Source organism: Ipomoea nil, unplaced genomic scaffold, assembly GCF_001879475.1.
Source record: "Ipomoea nil cultivar Tokyo-kokei standard unplaced genomic scaffold, Asagao_1.1 scaffold2647, whole genome shotgun sequence".
In the NCBI taxonomy this organism is placed as follows: domain Eukaryota; kingdom Viridiplantae; phylum Streptophyta; class Magnoliopsida; order Solanales; family Convolvulaceae; genus Ipomoea; species Ipomoea nil.
Genome location: NW_017619075.1, coordinates 38,279 through 56,656, shown reverse-complemented (window position 1 = coordinate 56,656; position 18,378 = coordinate 38,279). Strand labels below are relative to the sequence as shown.

General features: G+C 34.3%; 1 protein-coding gene across 1 annotated transcript; it reads right to left on the bottom strand.

Annotated features, from left to right (window-relative positions):
• Positions 1-13,598: 13,598 nt before the first annotated feature.
• On the bottom strand, positions 13,599-16,787 carry LOC109154361 (probable leucine-rich repeat receptor-like protein kinase At2g33170). Its single transcript, XM_019302172.1, has 2 exons — positions 16,554-16,787; positions 13,599-16,190 (listed from the first exon to the last, which is right to left on the bottom strand). Exons 1-2 carry the CDS (start codon positions 16,785-16,787, stop codon positions 13,599-13,601), a joined length of 2,826 nt encoding a protein of 941 aa, XP_019157717.1.
• Positions 16,788-18,378: the final 1,591 nt, after the last annotated feature.

Sequence of the window (18,378 nt, the reverse complement as noted above, 5' to 3'; positions counted from 1 at the left end):
TGCGTTGTGGGCTAAATAATCCTCAGCATAATGTTGTTGCAAGTTTAGAGAAACGAGTTTACAAGCGAACTAAGAGTCAACGCACCTTCTTTACTCTCTTCATCGATCCGGTCCAATTCATTTATAATGGCTTCCATATTTTCAAGCTGCTTTTTCTGGTTAAGTGCCTCAGCTTGGAGTTTTTCCTTCTCTTTCTGCAACTCAACCACTATCTCCCTCTCATTTTTCAAATCTCGATCAACTTTTTGTATCTGTGGACACGTAAACAGCTGTTAATGGTTATTATTTCTCTCATGGCACTTGTTATCATTAGAGCAGGTAAGTATATTAATTATTTTTTGTTAAAATTTACAAATAGAGGTTTAGATTGATTGAATGATATATATGCTTATATTTATTATTGTAAATTTGCTAATTTGAAATATGTTAGAAAATAATATTTTTGTGGCTCAAATTTATCAGCTTTCAACAGACCACGTTTTGCCTTCATCATTACCGTGCTGCAAGTGTCCCACCATTCAAGCATTTCTTCACCTAAAATTACTCTCCTCCAAGTGCATGCCACATATTTCTCTTATTGTAGTGTATAAATAGCTTATTGCTTTTCTTGTAATAAACACATCAATCTATTGAATTCATCTCTATCCTATTCTATCTCTTACGTAGCATATATATATATATATATATATATATATATATATATATATATATATTTCATTTATATTCTCTTTTCAAGAGATTAATATATATATATATATATATATATATATATATTTATATTTTCCCAGTTTATTAATTTATTTTGTCATTTATATATTATCCCTATTATTTAACTTCTATAATTCTCAATTTTCGATTCTTCGCTTCCGCATTATTCCGCTATATTCCTAACAAGTGGTATCAGAGCGGTTTAATTGAGAGTTATTTTCAAAGATGTCGACTGTTACCAAGTTCGATATCGAGAAGTTCGACGGGAAAATTAGTTTTTCTATCTGGAAGGTTCAGATGGAAGCCGTTCTAACCCAGAACGGTTTGAAGAAAGCGCTAGCTGGGAAGAAGAAGAAACCGGCTACAATGACAGATGAAGATTGGGAAGATTTGGATGACAAGGCACGTTCAACCATCCTTTTGTGCCTGTCTAAAGAGGTTCTACGTGAGGTAGTAAGTGACACGACTGCGTCAGATTTATGGTCCAAGTTGGATATGCTTTACATGGTCAAAACTCTGGCGAACACGCTGCATTTGAAGGAGCGTCTGTACACAATTCGTATGACGGAAGGTACTTTTATTAAATCTCACTTGGATGAATTCAATTCTATTTTATTGGATTTGGAAAATATTGATGTCATAATTGAAGATGAGGATCGCGCTTTTTTATTGCTTGTCTCTCTTCCTAAATCATACAAGCATTTCAAAGAAATTATGCTGTATGCTAATAGTAGTGACACCCTTACTTTCGACAATGTTAAGTCAAACCTATTGTCCAAAGAAAAGTTTGACTTTGAAATTAAGTCTGAGGACAAAGGAGGCTTGACTGTAAGGGGTCATTCACTTGAAACAGAGAGTAGCAATAAAAAATCTAGATCCAAGTCCAACAAATCCTGTAAATACTGCAAGAAGCATGGTCATGATGTGACTGAATGCTTCAAGCTGAAAAACAAGCAAGAGAGAGAAAAGAAGTCCGCTGAAGCTAGTGTTGTTGAAAGTGATTCAGATGGTGATGTGTTGTTATCTGTTAGCTTCGGTGAGAAACGGAGTGAAACCGAGTGGATTTTGGACTCTGGTTGTACATTCCACATGTGTCCCCACAAAGATTGGTTCATCTCTCTGGAACCGGTTGATGGTGGAGTTGTCTTGTTGGGTAATGATACCCAATGCAAGGTTAGTGGAATTGGAAGTGTTCAGATTAAAACTCATGATAAAGTTGTCAGGACTCTTGCCAATGTTCGGTATGTTCCTGATTTGAAACGCAATCTGATATCCTTGGGCACCTTGGAATCTTTGGGGTGCAAGTACATAGCTGAAGGTGGAGTTCTGAAAGTCATAAAAGGCTCTCTTGTTCTCATGAAAGCTTCTCGTTCTGGAAGCTTGTACATCTTGCATGGCAGTACTGTGACAGGTTCAGTAGCGGTATCCCCATCGATGTCTGATGCATCTACTAGCACCGCACCTCTCGTCGAGCCACAACGAGAGTATTCCATTGCTATGGATCGTCCTAGGAGGACAATTAAAAAACCTGCTAGGTATGCTAGTGATGATGAAACCAACATGGTTGCTTATGCTCTTCCAGTCACACAGGAAGTTGATGGTGATCCATCCTGCTATTCTAAGGTTCTTTCTGTTACTAAGTTCAAGGAGTGTTTGAGTTTAGTCGACTGTTCCAGTTGTTAATTCTACAATGAATTTGATCCAAGGTGGAGATTGTTAGAAAATAATATTTTTGTGGCTCAAATTTATCAGCTTCCAACAGACCACGTTTTGCCTTCATCTTTACCGTGCTGCAAGTGACCCACCATCCAAGCATTTCTTCACCTAAAATTACTCTCCTCCAAGTGCATGCCACATATTTCTCTTATTGTAGTGTATAAATAGCTTACTGCTTTTCTTGTAATAAACACATCAATCTATTGAATTCATCTCTATCCTATTCTATTTCTTACGTAGCATATATATATATTTCATTTATATTCTCTTTTCAAGAGATTAATATATATATATATATATATATATATATATATATTTATTTATTTATATTTTCTCAATTTATTAATTTATTTTGTCATTTATATATTTTCCCTATTATTTAACTTCTATATTCTCAATTTTCGATTCTTCGCTTCCGCATTATTCTGCTATATTCCTAACAAAATATAATTATAATTTATTTAACACGAATATAATTTATTATGTACTTATCCTACAAATTACAGTGATATTTTTGTTTTGTATTGGTGATATAAAAAATGATGAGCATTCCTGAAGCCTTTGAATAAAAATGAGACGAGTCAATTAAAATGCGTTGTGATTACTCTCCCCGTCTTATTTCGTCCCCGAAATATATAGGGGATGGGGACAAAAAAAGGGGAGTGGGGATAATTTTGAACTCCCCGTCAGGGACGAGGAATACTCTTCCCGCCCCACCCCGTTCTCGAAATATATATATATATATATATATATATATATATATATATATATATATATATATATATATATATAATTGCATTTAGGTGTGAATGAAGTGCCCAGGAAGGAATATGCGAACCAATCAGTGCGCGACACGTGTCCAGATCTAATGGATTAAAAAAATACGGTGGCATTTTGGTAAATAATTGAACATCGAAGTGCAAGTAAAATGTATTATAGGTGCAAGTAAAATTTACATTGAGCATCACTACGAAGTGCACCTATAGTTATAAGTAGGTGCACCCAGGTGAATGAATGGTTGCGGGAAGTGAATGTTAACAAGACAAAATTACATGCACTTATAGGTGAAAGTAGGTGCACCTATAGTTATAAGTAGTTGCACCTATAGTTATAAGTAGGTGCACCTAGGTGAATGAATGAGTGTGGGAAGTGAATGTTAACAAGACAAAATTACATGCACTTATAGGTGAAAGTAGGTGCACCTATAGTTATAAATAGTTGCACCTATAGTTATAAGTAGGTGCACCTAGGTGAATGAATGGTTGCGGGAAGTGAATGTTAATAAGGCAAAATTACATGCACTTATAGGTGAAAGTAGGTGCACTTGTAAGTGATTTTACTTGCACTTCGATGTTCAATTATTTACGAAAATGCCACCACGTTTTTTTAATCTATTAGATCTAGACACGTGTCTCGTGCTGATTCGTTCGCATATTCCCTCCCTCAGGTGCGGGTATAGCTTCCCGTGCGGTTGTGCGGTTAGATCTGAGTCGTTGATCAAATTTAGATCAACAACTCAAATCAATGAAAATTTATAATAATAATAAAAAAAAAGGCGAGCGTGTCTGGAGAAAGAAGCATAAGCTAAAAATGACGCACCTAAGTGATAGAAACACGCACCTTAAGTGTTAGATCTTAAGCACAAACTCACGCACATTAAATACAAAACCCACACACATTAAGCACAACCTCACGCACATTAAGCACAAACCCCACGCACTTTAAGTATTAACTCACAGACCTTAAGCTTCAACAACTACTGACATTAATCACTAACCTCACACACATTAAGCACAAACCATACGCACATTAAGCACAAACTCCACTCACATTAAGAACAAATCTCACGCATTTAAGCACAAAAGTCCACACTTTAAGTTTTAACAGCTACTCACGTTAAGCACAACCCCACGCACATTAAGCACAAAACTCACGCACCTTACACACAAACCTCATGCATCTTATATACAAAACTCACGCACATTAATCACAGATCTGCTCACCTTAATTTTGACCTAGATGCAAAAATGACAAAATTGCCACCGCATTTTTTTTAAAAAAATTTTGACAATCCTGAATGTTGATTTAAGCGAGATGAATGGTCCAGATTAAACCGCACAACCGCACCTGGGCACCCTAACCGCACCAGAACCTAATTATATATATATATATATATATATATATATATATATATTGTTGGAAAAATAGCATTAAAATGACATATTAAGTGGCTATTTTGTGGTACAATTATCAGTGGGGTCCACTTCCGATTTGGGTCGCGTCAAAGTGGATTCGGGTTCTTCGTAGTGAGACGAAGAGATTGATATATTGTACGCTCAAAACGAATAATGGGTGAATGAGATATTGATTCTCAAAGTAGACCCATTGAGTTGGAAAAATGGGCTTTATCCCACATTGGTTTGGAAAGAGGATTTGCCCCCTTATATACAAGAGCTCTTTTGAAGCATGTAGAATTGTATAGCATAGAGGCTCTCTCGCGCGCGCGTGCGCCGGGAGGGGGGGGGGTGCAAATCAAATTCCAACTAGAGATGAGTTCGAAAAGGCTTGATTCAAGCCCGAGCCCGTGTGCGTCGGCACCTGCGGGCACGAATGTCGTTCGGAAATTGGCTGGCCTTGTGGGCTAGGTTATGCATGGTCAGCTGTTACAACAGTTTTTCATCTGATTTTAATGTCAGATTAAATGACAATTTAAATGTTGTTAAGTACACAACCTCCTATATAAGCTAGTGTAGGAGCAGCAGGTTTACAACGAGGGAAAGAACACGAGAGTACACAACACACAAAGATAAGCACATTTTCTTCTCAAAAACTCTGCTCATACTCCTTTCTTGCTACTGTGTTTTGCCCGTGCTCTAGTTCGCCGGGTTCGCTCATTTGGGTGCTCAAACGTCGAACCGTTGTACGTTTTATCCTGGGATAGGCCACAACGCTCCTAGCACTTTTGGGAGGTGAAAAATAAGGTTTTAAGGAAAGAAAGGCACTCGCCTAACTCGTACATTTCTTTCTTCCTTCTCTTTCTTTCTTGTTTTTGGATTATGCTCTAAGCAAAAATCCGTTCTTTCTTGTTGACTTGGAGTTATAATCTGAGGATTATAAGTTCCTCTTTGGTTGATATATATTGTTATATCTTTCTCGTAGATATATATGTATATATAACCTTTGGATCATATATATATATTTCGGATATATATATATAGGTAAAGGATCAAATGAGGATGCATTCCTACATGAGGATTGTGGATTAATCTTAACCATTGATCTTTGCTTGATGTGTGGCTGATTTTTTTTGTTATAATTTTTCCCTTTTTTAATTGATCTTCCTGTCAATATATGTTGGGGGTGTTTTTGTCTTTGTTTTTTATTCCTTTTTCTATTTCCTTTATTTGGCGTAATTCGCATGTTTTTAGGTTGTTTAATAATGGTAATTAAGGATATGTTGTGATGCCAGACCATTTGCGATTTTGTATTCAAGTTTTAGGCTCTGTTTGGCAAACCTAGCTAAAAAGCTATAAGCTAGGAGCTGATAGCTGAAAAGGAGCTGAAAGTTAAAAAGCTATAAGCTCAGAGCTGAAAATTGAAGAGCTGTTAAGCTAGCTGTTATGATTGAAAGTGTTTGGTAAAATTAGCTTTTTGATAAGCTGATAAATGTAAAAAGACTAAAAAGGACATCTTTATAAAATTTAAATTAATTTGTTTACATATTAAAATTTAACATTTCGCCTTCCAAAAAAAGTAAACACTTTTTAAAATAAAACTATTAGCATGAAGATGAGATATTAGAGGTGTGACTTAAATTTTCGTTGACGGCTCTTGTTCAATTTGAGATTGAAGCCATATTGCTAATTTTAAAATAATAATAATAATAATAATAATAATAACAACAACAACAATAGCAACAACAACAACAACAACAACAACAACAACAACAATAATAATAATAATAATAATAATAATAATAATAATAATCTATCATTATAATAAAGCACTAAGTTTCTACCTAAAACATCTTCCCGCCTAAAGAATTCGGCGTCGTTTTAATGATAGATAACACAATCAGTCTAATTAATTGTGTTCACATTGCCTTACGCTTTTAAATGTGATACTGCCGGCTAAGATTGTCAATTACCAATGTAATTACACTTTTAATAATGAAAGACTTCTAATTACATTGAGAAACTAACCTATAATCTACATTTATTTATATATATATATATATATATATATATATATATATATATATATATATACACATACATAAAATGCTTCGAAAAAACAATCTCTTTAATGTAGTCTTGGGTCTTCAAACGTTTCCAGCAAGATTCATAGTTCCAAGACAATATTCAAAATTGGAGAACAAATTTCAGCCTCTATATAAAGCTCCTTCATATCAATATTCACCCCCAAGTTCACCATCTCCCCGGTTTGAACCACCCGCAAATTAGAAACGAAGAACCAAAATCTGTGCGAAGATACCATGCCATCTATGCATATTGCTGTTGAAGAGGAACAACACAGTTGCTTGAAGATTAAGGTGAGGCTTAGAATTGAGAACACCTGCACATTTGTTAAATCTTTATATACACACACTTAGCACAATGCTGTGTGTTTTAAAAGTGAAATAGTAACTGTCTCTACCCTATTTGTTTTTTTATATAATACTATATATTCTATTATTTATATATATGGCCGTGCATCGCACGGGTGAAACTACTAGTAATAATAATAATAATAATAAGCTAAAGTTTCAACATAATTGTTTAGCAGGAAACAAGACTAAGGAAGGGATTGACGTGAAAGTTGGGATAGGGGAAGAGAAAAGGTTTTAATTCATAAGGTTAAAACATGTCATTACTTTATAAACTAATAAGGGTAAAGATGGAAAAAAAGTTAGGAAGCTAGGAGCTTATTTTGAAACGCTACCTAAAGTAGCGTTCCAAAATAAGCTCTTATTTTAAGCTAGGAGCTTGTTTTGGGAACATTACCAAACAGAGCTTATAGCTTATTAGTAGCTTAAAATAAGCTATAAGCTCCTAGCTTAGCGTTGCCAAACAGAGCCTTATATGTTTTCATCTTTTTCATTTTCGTCAGTTGCGTTTCTTTGTGTTTTGACGTGGGGTATTGCCTTCTGATTTTGTTCTTGAGTTCGTTTTGTGGAGATTTTGGGTAGGGGTTTTGGTGTTTTTTCGTAGTAGTGTGCACCCTCAACTATTACGTTTGTGCAACGAAGTTTTGTTGTTTGTTTGTTTGTTGTTGGTTTTTGTCTTTGAAATAATGTGTTAAAAATAGTAGTATTCAATAATGTTTTTGTTGCTTTGAAAATTTCCAGTGCTAAACCCATTTTGCGGATGTACTTTTAAAATTTTGTTATAATTTATACTCTATTTTTTCATTGAAAATTTCTACCGTTACACCCATTCGGTGGGTATAATTTGTTTTTTTTTTTTTTTCGCATTTTACTTATAATTTGCTGTATTTTGCCTGTTATTATATTTCTGTGGTAGTCTTTTTTGAGTCAAGTCAAAGCATTAGGTGGTATATTTGCCATGTGTTTTTGCGTAGGTTGGAATGATTGTCGTTAAAGCATTTTCGTTAGCCATTTTTTATTTGTCTTTGTGGAGAAGTCCAAACAATGACAATGTCAGACCTATGAGGAGTATGGCCATAACAATCGTACATGCCCGCTGCGCAAGGAAAATGCTCAAGCCTAATGCGCCTACAGATTTAAATTCATATTTTTCTTTACAAACATTTGATTAGTTTCAATTATTCATGCACTTTTACACTTATGCACTTGAATTTTTAATAGAAGAACGTTTTAAATTGATGGTTATAGTATCTCATTTTTTTAAATTATGTACTTGCACAATGAATTACGACTCGGTTGCACAGCCATAGCTGGTGTATTTCGCATACTTGCACACTGGAAAAACACTGGGGTGCACACCTAACACGTGAAATCCGTAACATAACTATCATGTAACTTAATGCATTTCCCAAAAAAACACAAGTTTAATGTGAAAGAACATTATTTTTACTTGTAGTTTCTATTATTTAACTTCTTCTTTTCATTTAAAAACATTGGATTTGTTTCAATTATTCATGCACTTTAACAGTTCTGCACGTTTTTGTTTTTTAATTGTAGTTCCACAATGAATAACGATGTGGTTGCACACCCCGTAATTGGTGGATTCCTCATACTTGCACACTGGAAAACCACACGGTTGCACACCTACTTAATGCAAAACTATACGGTTGCACAGTACCCGTAGCACGTTGATCCGCATATTTCCACAATCCATGCTCATACCGTTGCATTCACAGGTGTCTTCCTCATCATAACTCACATTTTTTCTTACTAGTTGCACTAACATCAACATCAACAAAAACAAAAGAAATAAAACCAACATGTTTTTAATGTGCAATCTGGAATTACTTTATATTATAGTTGTAGCATATTCCATTGTCTAAAACCAAACAAATTATAAACTCCAACATTTGTCTATCGGATCATACAGCAACGACAAAGATTCAAAAAACACAAAATAACAAACCAAAAATCGATACGGAATTTTGGTTGAATGGAATGTGCAATGCCAACAACTCTAGAGAATCGGTGTTTTAACCCTAATGGTAGTCAAACAGGCTATTTGCACCTTCCATTCACGTCAATTCCCCTTCAATTCTCATTTACTCTTTTACCCCCTACATTTATTACTTCTACGGTTATTACCAATTTTAGTCGATTTTTAATTACTAGTTTTGCGCATTCTGAGCCATTAGATTGTCTCATCCCACGGATCAAAATCAGGCACAATCCTCACCTAGGGCCTTATCCTCACTTGATCCTCACCCTATATATATGAAAGGGATCAGGTGCAGGGAGGACATCCCGTGCGGTTGTACTGAAAAGTGTCAATTTATCCATAAAAGAAATTGTTATCTTTATTATATTCGAATATCCAACAATTGTCATTTAACTCATTTCTCACAAACATTGATAGTAGGTCAAACTCACTTTGTATAAAAAGATCTAAATGTCTTTGTATTTAACGGACAAAAAATGATTATACCAAAATAATACTATGACCAAAAGAGAATATTCTGAAAAAAAAAAAAAAAAAAAACACTAAAACTGAACTGTCATTTATAAAATTAGAAATTAAAAAATTGAACTAACTCTACTCACCATACTATTACTACAAAATAAGTTCCTATTAGAAACTAATAAAAAAATCTACATTTGATCTTTAAAAAAATTTAAAATTGAAAAAATTCTTAGAAATAAAGTTAAATTTAGATAATTTTAACCATCAAAATTGAAATTGAAAAAAAAAAAAAAAAAAAAAAAGAAAAACTCAGTTTGAATGGTTGGTCCATACCTTGAGCAAGTCTAGACGTGGGTGTCTAAAAAAAATTGAGTAATTCTACCAGTACTCCCATTTTATACTTTCTATAATTTAGCATGCTTTGATTGCTCAATTTTGTAAGGGAACATGATGTTTATCCATTCATTTTTTTTCTTCCTTCAATTAAATTTGAACACAAGTGGGAGTAAGATTTTGGAAGTACATCAAGTATATAATCATTATTATACTATTGACTATGATCTACCTTGCAATACTAAAAATTTATTTTTAATATATTAAAGGGAAAATGGCACTTTTTCCCCCTATGTTATATACTTATAATACTTTTTCCCCCTCAATTATTTATGTAAGCACATTAGCCCCCTCAATTATTTTAAAAGTGGTGGTTTTCCCCCCTAATATATTAAATTGACATTTCTACCCTTAAAATAAACATTTTATTTATTTTACTTCTCCAACAAATTATTGCGCATATGTAGCGATTACCACGGTTTGGTTCGAACTGAACCAGACACTATAGCAATCGAATTAAAAGTTTTCAGTTATGATTCAGATCTAGAACCCAATATTTGGATTTCAATTTATTAAATTTAAGAAAAAAAAAAAAAACTGGATCATGAACCGGCGGTTCCGGATCCCATTCGCGATTTTGAACCGTCTTTATTTTAAAATTTTATTTTTTATTTTAAAATAGTTTAAATTCAACAATAAATGTATTTTATTTTTTCAGTTCGAAACATGAACCGGCCATTCCAGTTCGCTATTTTAATAAACTCTAAATATCGTGTTTTGATTATAAATTGTAATTGGAATATTTTGGTTTGGTTACTATAGTATCTGGTTTGAACCAAATTATAGTAATAATTTATTGGAGAATAAAAATAAATAAAATATTTATTTTAAGGGTAAATATGTCCATTTAACATTTCAGGGGGAAAAAGAGCCACTTAAATAATTGAGGAGGAAAAAGTGCTATAAGTATATAACATAGGGGGAACAAGTGCCATTTTCCCTATATTAAATGTTCATTTTTTCGTATATTCAATAATGAACTTACCATACACCAAAATTAAACAATTAATATTATTAATAATAAACATTTATCTATGATCCAAAGTATAATTTGCCAAATTGATATGTAGTACTATAATTAGGTTTAATTTAGTCTGTATTTATTAAATTGAGCAATTCCGTTCCAGTTATTAAGACAACTGTTTTGATTTCTGTGATAGTGATATGACATCTCCTTATTCTCAGCTGTTTATGGAAGTAGTTTTTCCTGCTGTAAGAATATTTATGACCAACACTTGGCAGGCTTCGATTTTTGGCTTCTTGGGAGAAGCTGTTGCCTCGCAAGCAAACTCTTACAAAAATGGGGTAAAATTGTTATGATCCCCATTTTTGTAAGAGTTTGCTTTCAATTGCAATTGAATTGTCTGAGTTTAGGCTAGTTTAGGGTTAGGATGAACATATATGATTGTTGCATTCATTATATATCTTCATTCGGGTTAGTTTAGGGTTAGGATGAACATCATTCTTGCATTCATTCTCTTCCCACTTGTTTGCCTGCAGATTTTTTCATTCTCTTCCCATTATCTTCATTCTTGCATTCATTATCTTCATCAAATTTGACCTCGCAATTGGTTGTGCGAAAAATTTGCTTTGGTATCTCTCCAGTAAGCATATTTCCATTGAGATATAGCTCTTGTAGCTTGCTGAGTTCCCAATTTGCTTTGGTATCTCTCCCGTAAGCATATTTCCAGAGAGATAAAGGGTAGACAAAGAAGTCAAATGGGAAATAGAGTTTGAAATGGTTCCCTGCAATTGGTTGTCACCAAGACTAAGTGACTCTAGATTGGTCCAATCGTAAATCCAATTTTGTATGGGGCAATTCATGTGGTTACCAGAAGCATCCAAATTTTTAAGGAAAGCCAAGTTTGAAAATCTATTAGGTAAAGGGCCTTGCAGTTGATTGTCAAGGGCCTTGCAGTTGATTGTCATTAATGTACACAGATACCAAGTGACTAAGACCAAACAATTGATGGGGTAATGAACCATTCAAATTATTTCCAGACATGTCAAGAATACTAAGAGATGTCATGATTTGAGGTATGCTTAGCTTCTTAATTCACAGGGATATGATTATGATAGTTTCCAAATTAGTTCTGTATAATTATTCATGTAACATGCCTATTTTAGGAATGAAGGACTGTCCTTCTTGCACAACGCCAATCTCCATGCCCGTTTCCCCCCTCCCATACCACTCTGAAGAGCAGTTGAAAGTTCTGTCTTTATCTCTATTTCCAGACTTTGAAACAAAACCAGTTGTTTGAGCTGCAGGATTTCATATTTTAAACTTGCTTTCATATTTGATGTCTTATCTTATAAATCACTTACAAATGTGCTACAGATTGAGACAGCATCGTATTATGGAAGTTTACTGTGAGGAATTGAAACATTGATTGAAATCTTGGTGGAGTTTGATAATCCCTTTAAGGCATCAGTCACCCCAATCATTACCATTCTGTATTAGTTTTTGTGGTCACCTATTCTGATTTGTATTCTTGAATGTGATTCTTGTAAGTTCTAAAGGTTCTTTCTTTGAATCCATTTTTGGTTTCGGGTTCTTTTTTCTAATGTTTTTTTGGTCAGTACAAGTGATCCTTGATTAGTTTTTCATCATCTGTTATGTGAAAGCTGCTTCTTTGTTCTTGGCCTGGTGAGTTTGCCCAGTTTTCCTGTTCCTAGACTGGACTGGACTGAAGATGGTCGCGATACAGTTCTTGAATGGTTTAGTATCAGAAACAGACACTAGAAAGAGCAGCATATTGGAATTTGAATCGGAGAGTTATGAAAAGAGGAATTCAAAATGGGATGGGTTTCTTCAGCTGTTGAGGGATAAATTCAAGAAGAGGCATTTCGGAAGCTTGGATCATCTCAGTTGTTTGAAAATCTGGAGGCAGCTTGTGGTGCAGAGCCCCATTCTGGAGGGTGATTTTAGTTATTTCAAGCCGGCCTCAGTGGAACAACTTCAGCCTGGCATAATGGCATAATGGCTCATCTCAACCATCCAAATACTACCAAGTTGATCGGCTATGGAGTTGAAGGTGGATGCTACCTTGTTCTTGAGCTGTCTCCTCATGGAAGCTTAGCTTCTATGCTGCATGGTATTCCTTGCAGCCCTGATTTCTTCCTTTCGTACTGTCTATTCTTTTGTCCATTTATCTCGAAGCAGAAACTGGGATGGTATATGCAGTATAAATTTTGATAAATGATGTTTTAAAATGATTTTATGATCTAATTATTTCTTGAGTCGAATGTTATAATTGGATACAATTGTCACAAGATACAAAGATTTATGTGGTGTTAAATTTTCAAATTCTAAAGGTTTCCATATAATTGTAATACATAGTTAGATATATATATAACTATCACAACTTCACAAGACAAAATTGTTTATATTGAATTGTCAAAACTTAAAAGTTCGAATATTATTGTCACACAATATAAATGATTGAGATTTTTTCGGGGCTTCCAAAACACAAGTAGGCAATAGACATGCTTTTATTAGCAATGATGTATTTAAGTCCATTCCCTTGCTTAGAATTCATAACTCTTCTATCCCAGGTTGTCAGAATAATAGAGAGCATGAAGCTAAGTTCAGAGAACAGAGTATTAGGAATTGAAGAAGAAGAATGAACTTAATTTATTACTGCCATATTACAGGAGAATACAACATTGTTATTCACTTCTAAACTTTCATCCAACTCTGTATAGCTAGAAGCATTAAGCACTCAAAGCATGTGCCCATACTAAAAAAGACTTCAACTTCTTATCTAAAAATTTAAAATAAGCAATCCTCCAAGATTTTACAAGAAACAAAGAGCCATAGATGGATCCAGAGCCCACTGCAAATCCTATAACCATGCTAACATAAAACCAATCCACTTCACAACCATCATCTCTTTCGCTTTCATTTTTGGGAATTTTACCATCATCAATACTGCTACAGCTTTTTGAGAGCGGAGGGCCACAGAGGTTGTTGCCAATGTAACACGAAGCATTAAAGCCTTGCAGTTGAGTACCTGAAGGTATCTTCCCAGATAGGTTGTTATAGGACAGGTCTAAAACACCCAACGATGACAAACTTGAGAAGCTTGATGGAATTTTTCCTGAAAGTTGATTTCTTGAAAGATCAATGGATTCTAATAACTTCATATTTCCCATCTCCACGGGTATATTTCCTGTCAAATTGTTTCTTGATAAATTCAAAGATTTCAATCTCACAAGATTCGTCAATTCAATTGGAATATCCCCATTAAAGTTGTTATTAGAAAAATCCATGCTAACAAACAACTTTAGAATGATAGTGAAATACTCATACTCATGTCCTTTAGTAGTCACTAGAGCACTTTCACCGAAGATTTTTCCAAAAAATGAATACCCCATAAGTAATGGGAGCTCCCCTTCATTGATCATTGCAGTGAGATTTTTAAGGCACTTAGGTATCACGCCAGAAAAGTTGTTATTGGAAATGTCTAAAATGCGAAGAGATGTAAGATGACAAAACTCTGGAGACAATTCACCATTAAACTTATTTGATCGGAGCCTTAAGATTATCAAATGTGAAAGAGAAGTCCCCAACCATCTTGGAATCTTCCCTGTGAATCCATTTTCAGCCAAATCAACTTTCAATAGGGAGGAGCAATTTTGCAGTAGTGGTATCGGGCCAGAAAGCATGTTTTTGTGCATGTCCAAAGATTCCAATTTACTCAAAAGCCTAATGGAATTTGGAATGCTTCCAATCAATTTGTTTTCCTTCATATTTAAAACTTCTAAGTATGGCCAATGCATCCAACAATCTGGAATTTCTCCAAATAAATCATTTCCTCCCAAATGAAGTATTCTGAGGTCATATTGCACCTTTTGTGCATGGCATAAGAAGTTAGAAATATTTCCTGAGAATGAATTGTCTGACAAGTCTAACTCAATTATGTGGATAGAAATACGAGGTAAGGGACCAATAAATTGGTTAGAGCTCAAGAATACTGAGAAAGGCATACCAATCTCTCTAGTTGAATGAGATAGTATGTTCTGAATTTGGCCTCGCAATTGGTTGTGTGAAACATTAACAAATAAAATTTGAGAAGAAAAGTTCCATAACCAAGGTGGAAGCTCACCCTCTATTCCAGCATTAGAAATGTCCACAAAAGAAATTTGATGTTGAGATTGCAACCAGAGAGGAAATTGTGGACCCAAATTCCAGCCACTTAGATAAAGCTGATCAAGTTGGAAGGGAGGTGTCCAGTTTGGATTGACACGCATGGTTAATCTATTTCCAGATGCATCTAAAATGGTTAACTTTGTGAGATTAACAAAGTGATTTTCTGTCACTATGCCTTCCAACTTGTTATCTGAAATGTACAACCTTTCAATCATTGGAAATGAATACCCCAAATTCTCAGGAAGAGGTCCGCATAACCTGTTTGTTGCAAGATTAAGCTCTTGCAGCTTGTTGAGATTTCCAATTTGCTTTGGTATCTCTCCAGTAAGCCTATTTCCAAAGAGATAAAGCTCTTGCAGCTTGTTTAGATTCCCAATTTGCTTTGGTATCTCTCCAGTAAGCATATTTCCAGAGAGATAAAGGGCAGACAAAGATGTCAAATTGGAAATAGAATTTGAAATGGTTCCTTGCAATTGGTTGTCACTAAGACGTAGTGACTCTAGATTGGTCAAATCGTAAATCTGATTTGGTATGTGAGAATTCATGCGGTTACCAGAAACATCCAAATTTTTAAGGAATGTCAAGTTTGAGAAACCACTGGGTAAAGGGTCTTGCAATTGATTGAAACTTATGTCCAGAGATGCCAAGTGACTAAGACCAAACAATTGATGGGGTAATGAACCATTCAATTTATTGCTGGAGATGTCAAGAATACCCAGGGATGTCAAGTTCCAAGGACCATTGGGCAAGGAACCTTGAAATTGATTACCTCTTAGGTTCATAGATACCAAACCACTAAGACCAAACAATTGACTAGGTAATGAACCATTCATTTCATTATCACTGATGTTAAGAGTGATAATGGATGTCAAGTTCCAAGGACCATCAGGGAGTGGACTTAGAAAACCAGAAGATGTTAGGTCAAGAGAAACAAGGTTATTGAGATTAAACATCCATTTAGGAATAACAGTGTTGAATTCACTATGGGAAAGATCAAGGACTTCAAGTAAAGAATTGTTTAGAAGGCGAAGTGACTGGGATAGTTTAGGAAGATCACAATAAGATAAATGAAGCTCACGCAAGGAAGGAAGCATATTAATGGCCTCTAACCAATTATGTGCCATGCTGAGATTAACATAACTCAAATCCAATAACTGTAAATTTGAAAGATTGGACAACCAGTCAAGACTCTTAGTTTTTATGAGACTAGCATGACTTGTATCATCAAAGTTCAGTTGCAAAATTAAAGTGTGCAAACTCGTAAGGTTTCCAAGTTGAGGGGGAATGATCCCTTGAAATCCCAAATTGGATAAATCAAGATATTGCAAGTTTGCAAAAGATCCTATGAAATTAGGAATTCGAGATCCACTGAAATATTTATAAAGGCCGCTAAGATCAAGGTGATGTAGTTGTTTCAATTCTAGCAAACAAGGACTGAGTGTACCTTTCGGAAGATGAACAAACTCAAACTGAAAGTTGGGATTTGTTAGCCGGAGTTAAACAACATGACCGGTTACATTGTCGCACATAACTCCCTCCCATTTGGTGCAACAATCAACTCCATCAACCCAAGAGGAGAGTCGATTCATTGGATCTTCAAACTCCTTCTTGAAGCACAATAGTGCTTGCATCTCCCTCTCCTTGCAAACCCCCAAGTTGTTGCTTCCGCTACAATTGCACAGCTCCATAAGCACAAAGGCGAAGAGGATGATGAAGAAATAACTAGTTTGATGGACGAAAGTCGTCCCCATTATGAGGAAAGTTTTTCAAGCTTAATATATATATGACTAAATGTAATGCTTTGCTTATGTTTATTTGTTTGCTGGATAATAGATATATATACAAACTTCATATGCTATAGCTATTACTAAGATGGGCGGGAAGCTTCCTTGACAACTACGAAAAACATGGACTGGAAAATGCATTGCATGTCTCAATCGTATAAAATACTAAAATGTAATACTTTTAAATCAAATTGTAAAAGTATTACATTTTCCTTTAAAAATAATATTACATTTACCCTTACAAGTAACAAAATTTTTATTCCTAATTAATATTACATTTACCCGACCCGACTCACGATGAGATGGTCTCAAACAAGTTTTTGCCAATATATAATTGTACGTTGCAAAACCCACGCGAATTCTACTTTTAATTTTTAATTATTGTGATATTTAGTCTTATTATCCTTTAATTTTTATAACATTACATTCTTGACTTTTTTTATACAATTAATTAACACTATTATAAGTTAGTATTTGTTCTATACTTTCCTTATCTGTTGTAGTCCAAAGAGTCAAATTCCATCACTGGTGTATTTAAATTTCACTATCTGTATTTAAATTTTACGCTAGGCAGGTCAATATTCAATATCGATGTGCTCAGTTTACAATAAATTGCAAAGTCGAGTATTAGTTACGTAATTTTTTAAGCACCCAGAATTCATGTTAAATTTAATATATAGTTGCATTGTTACTTGCTAGTCTTTAGTCTTTAGTTGTCATTATTCCTGAGCTTTCTCAATCATTAATCAATTTTTAGTGAAATAAATTATTCTACCCCAAATTGTAAGTTTGCTCCGTCAAGGCGTCAACAACTAAAAACAAAGACTTACAAGTCTAACCCAAAATACATGTTAACTATGATAGCAGCATTGCAAGTCATTAGTCTTCTCTTTTTTTTTTTTTTTCTTTTTTTCTTTTTTTTTGAAGGAAAGTCTTTAGTCTTTAGTCTTTGGTCTTTACTGTCCTGACTCCTGAGTGGCTGAGTTGTCTGGGTCATTAACCAATTTTTTGGGGAACTATCTTACACCACCAAATTTAATAGGTGGAATCCTTACACTTTTAAAAAAAATAAAAATAAAAATCTTTCTTTGGATGACTATGTAAACCTACAGACATTATTAGGTAAATATTACTTTTGTGTAAAAATTATTTAAGAGAGCATGTTGGAAAGACCACGACCACATGCATAATAGACATAAATTGCACTAGGAAGATCGCTCCTAAAAAAATGTTAATAAGAATCGACTTGTAATCTTTAAATACAAAATTCATACTGTACTCACTCGGCCATCTTTTTGAATTTTTTATTTTCTTTACTTGTAGCTAGATGGAAGATTTTTCAATTCATTTGCAGAACCAACATCTTTTAATGTTTGTTGTGACCTACTGTCTCAATGTATGCATCAACCACAGGAAATAGACTCTTCTTCCTGGAGGCATAGCCTAGACTTAGGGAATTTTTTACGAGTTGTTAACATGATACGGAATTAGACACGCAAATAACGGGTCAACTGACTTAACCCGTTAATATTAGCATAGTTATGATTTTTAAATATTA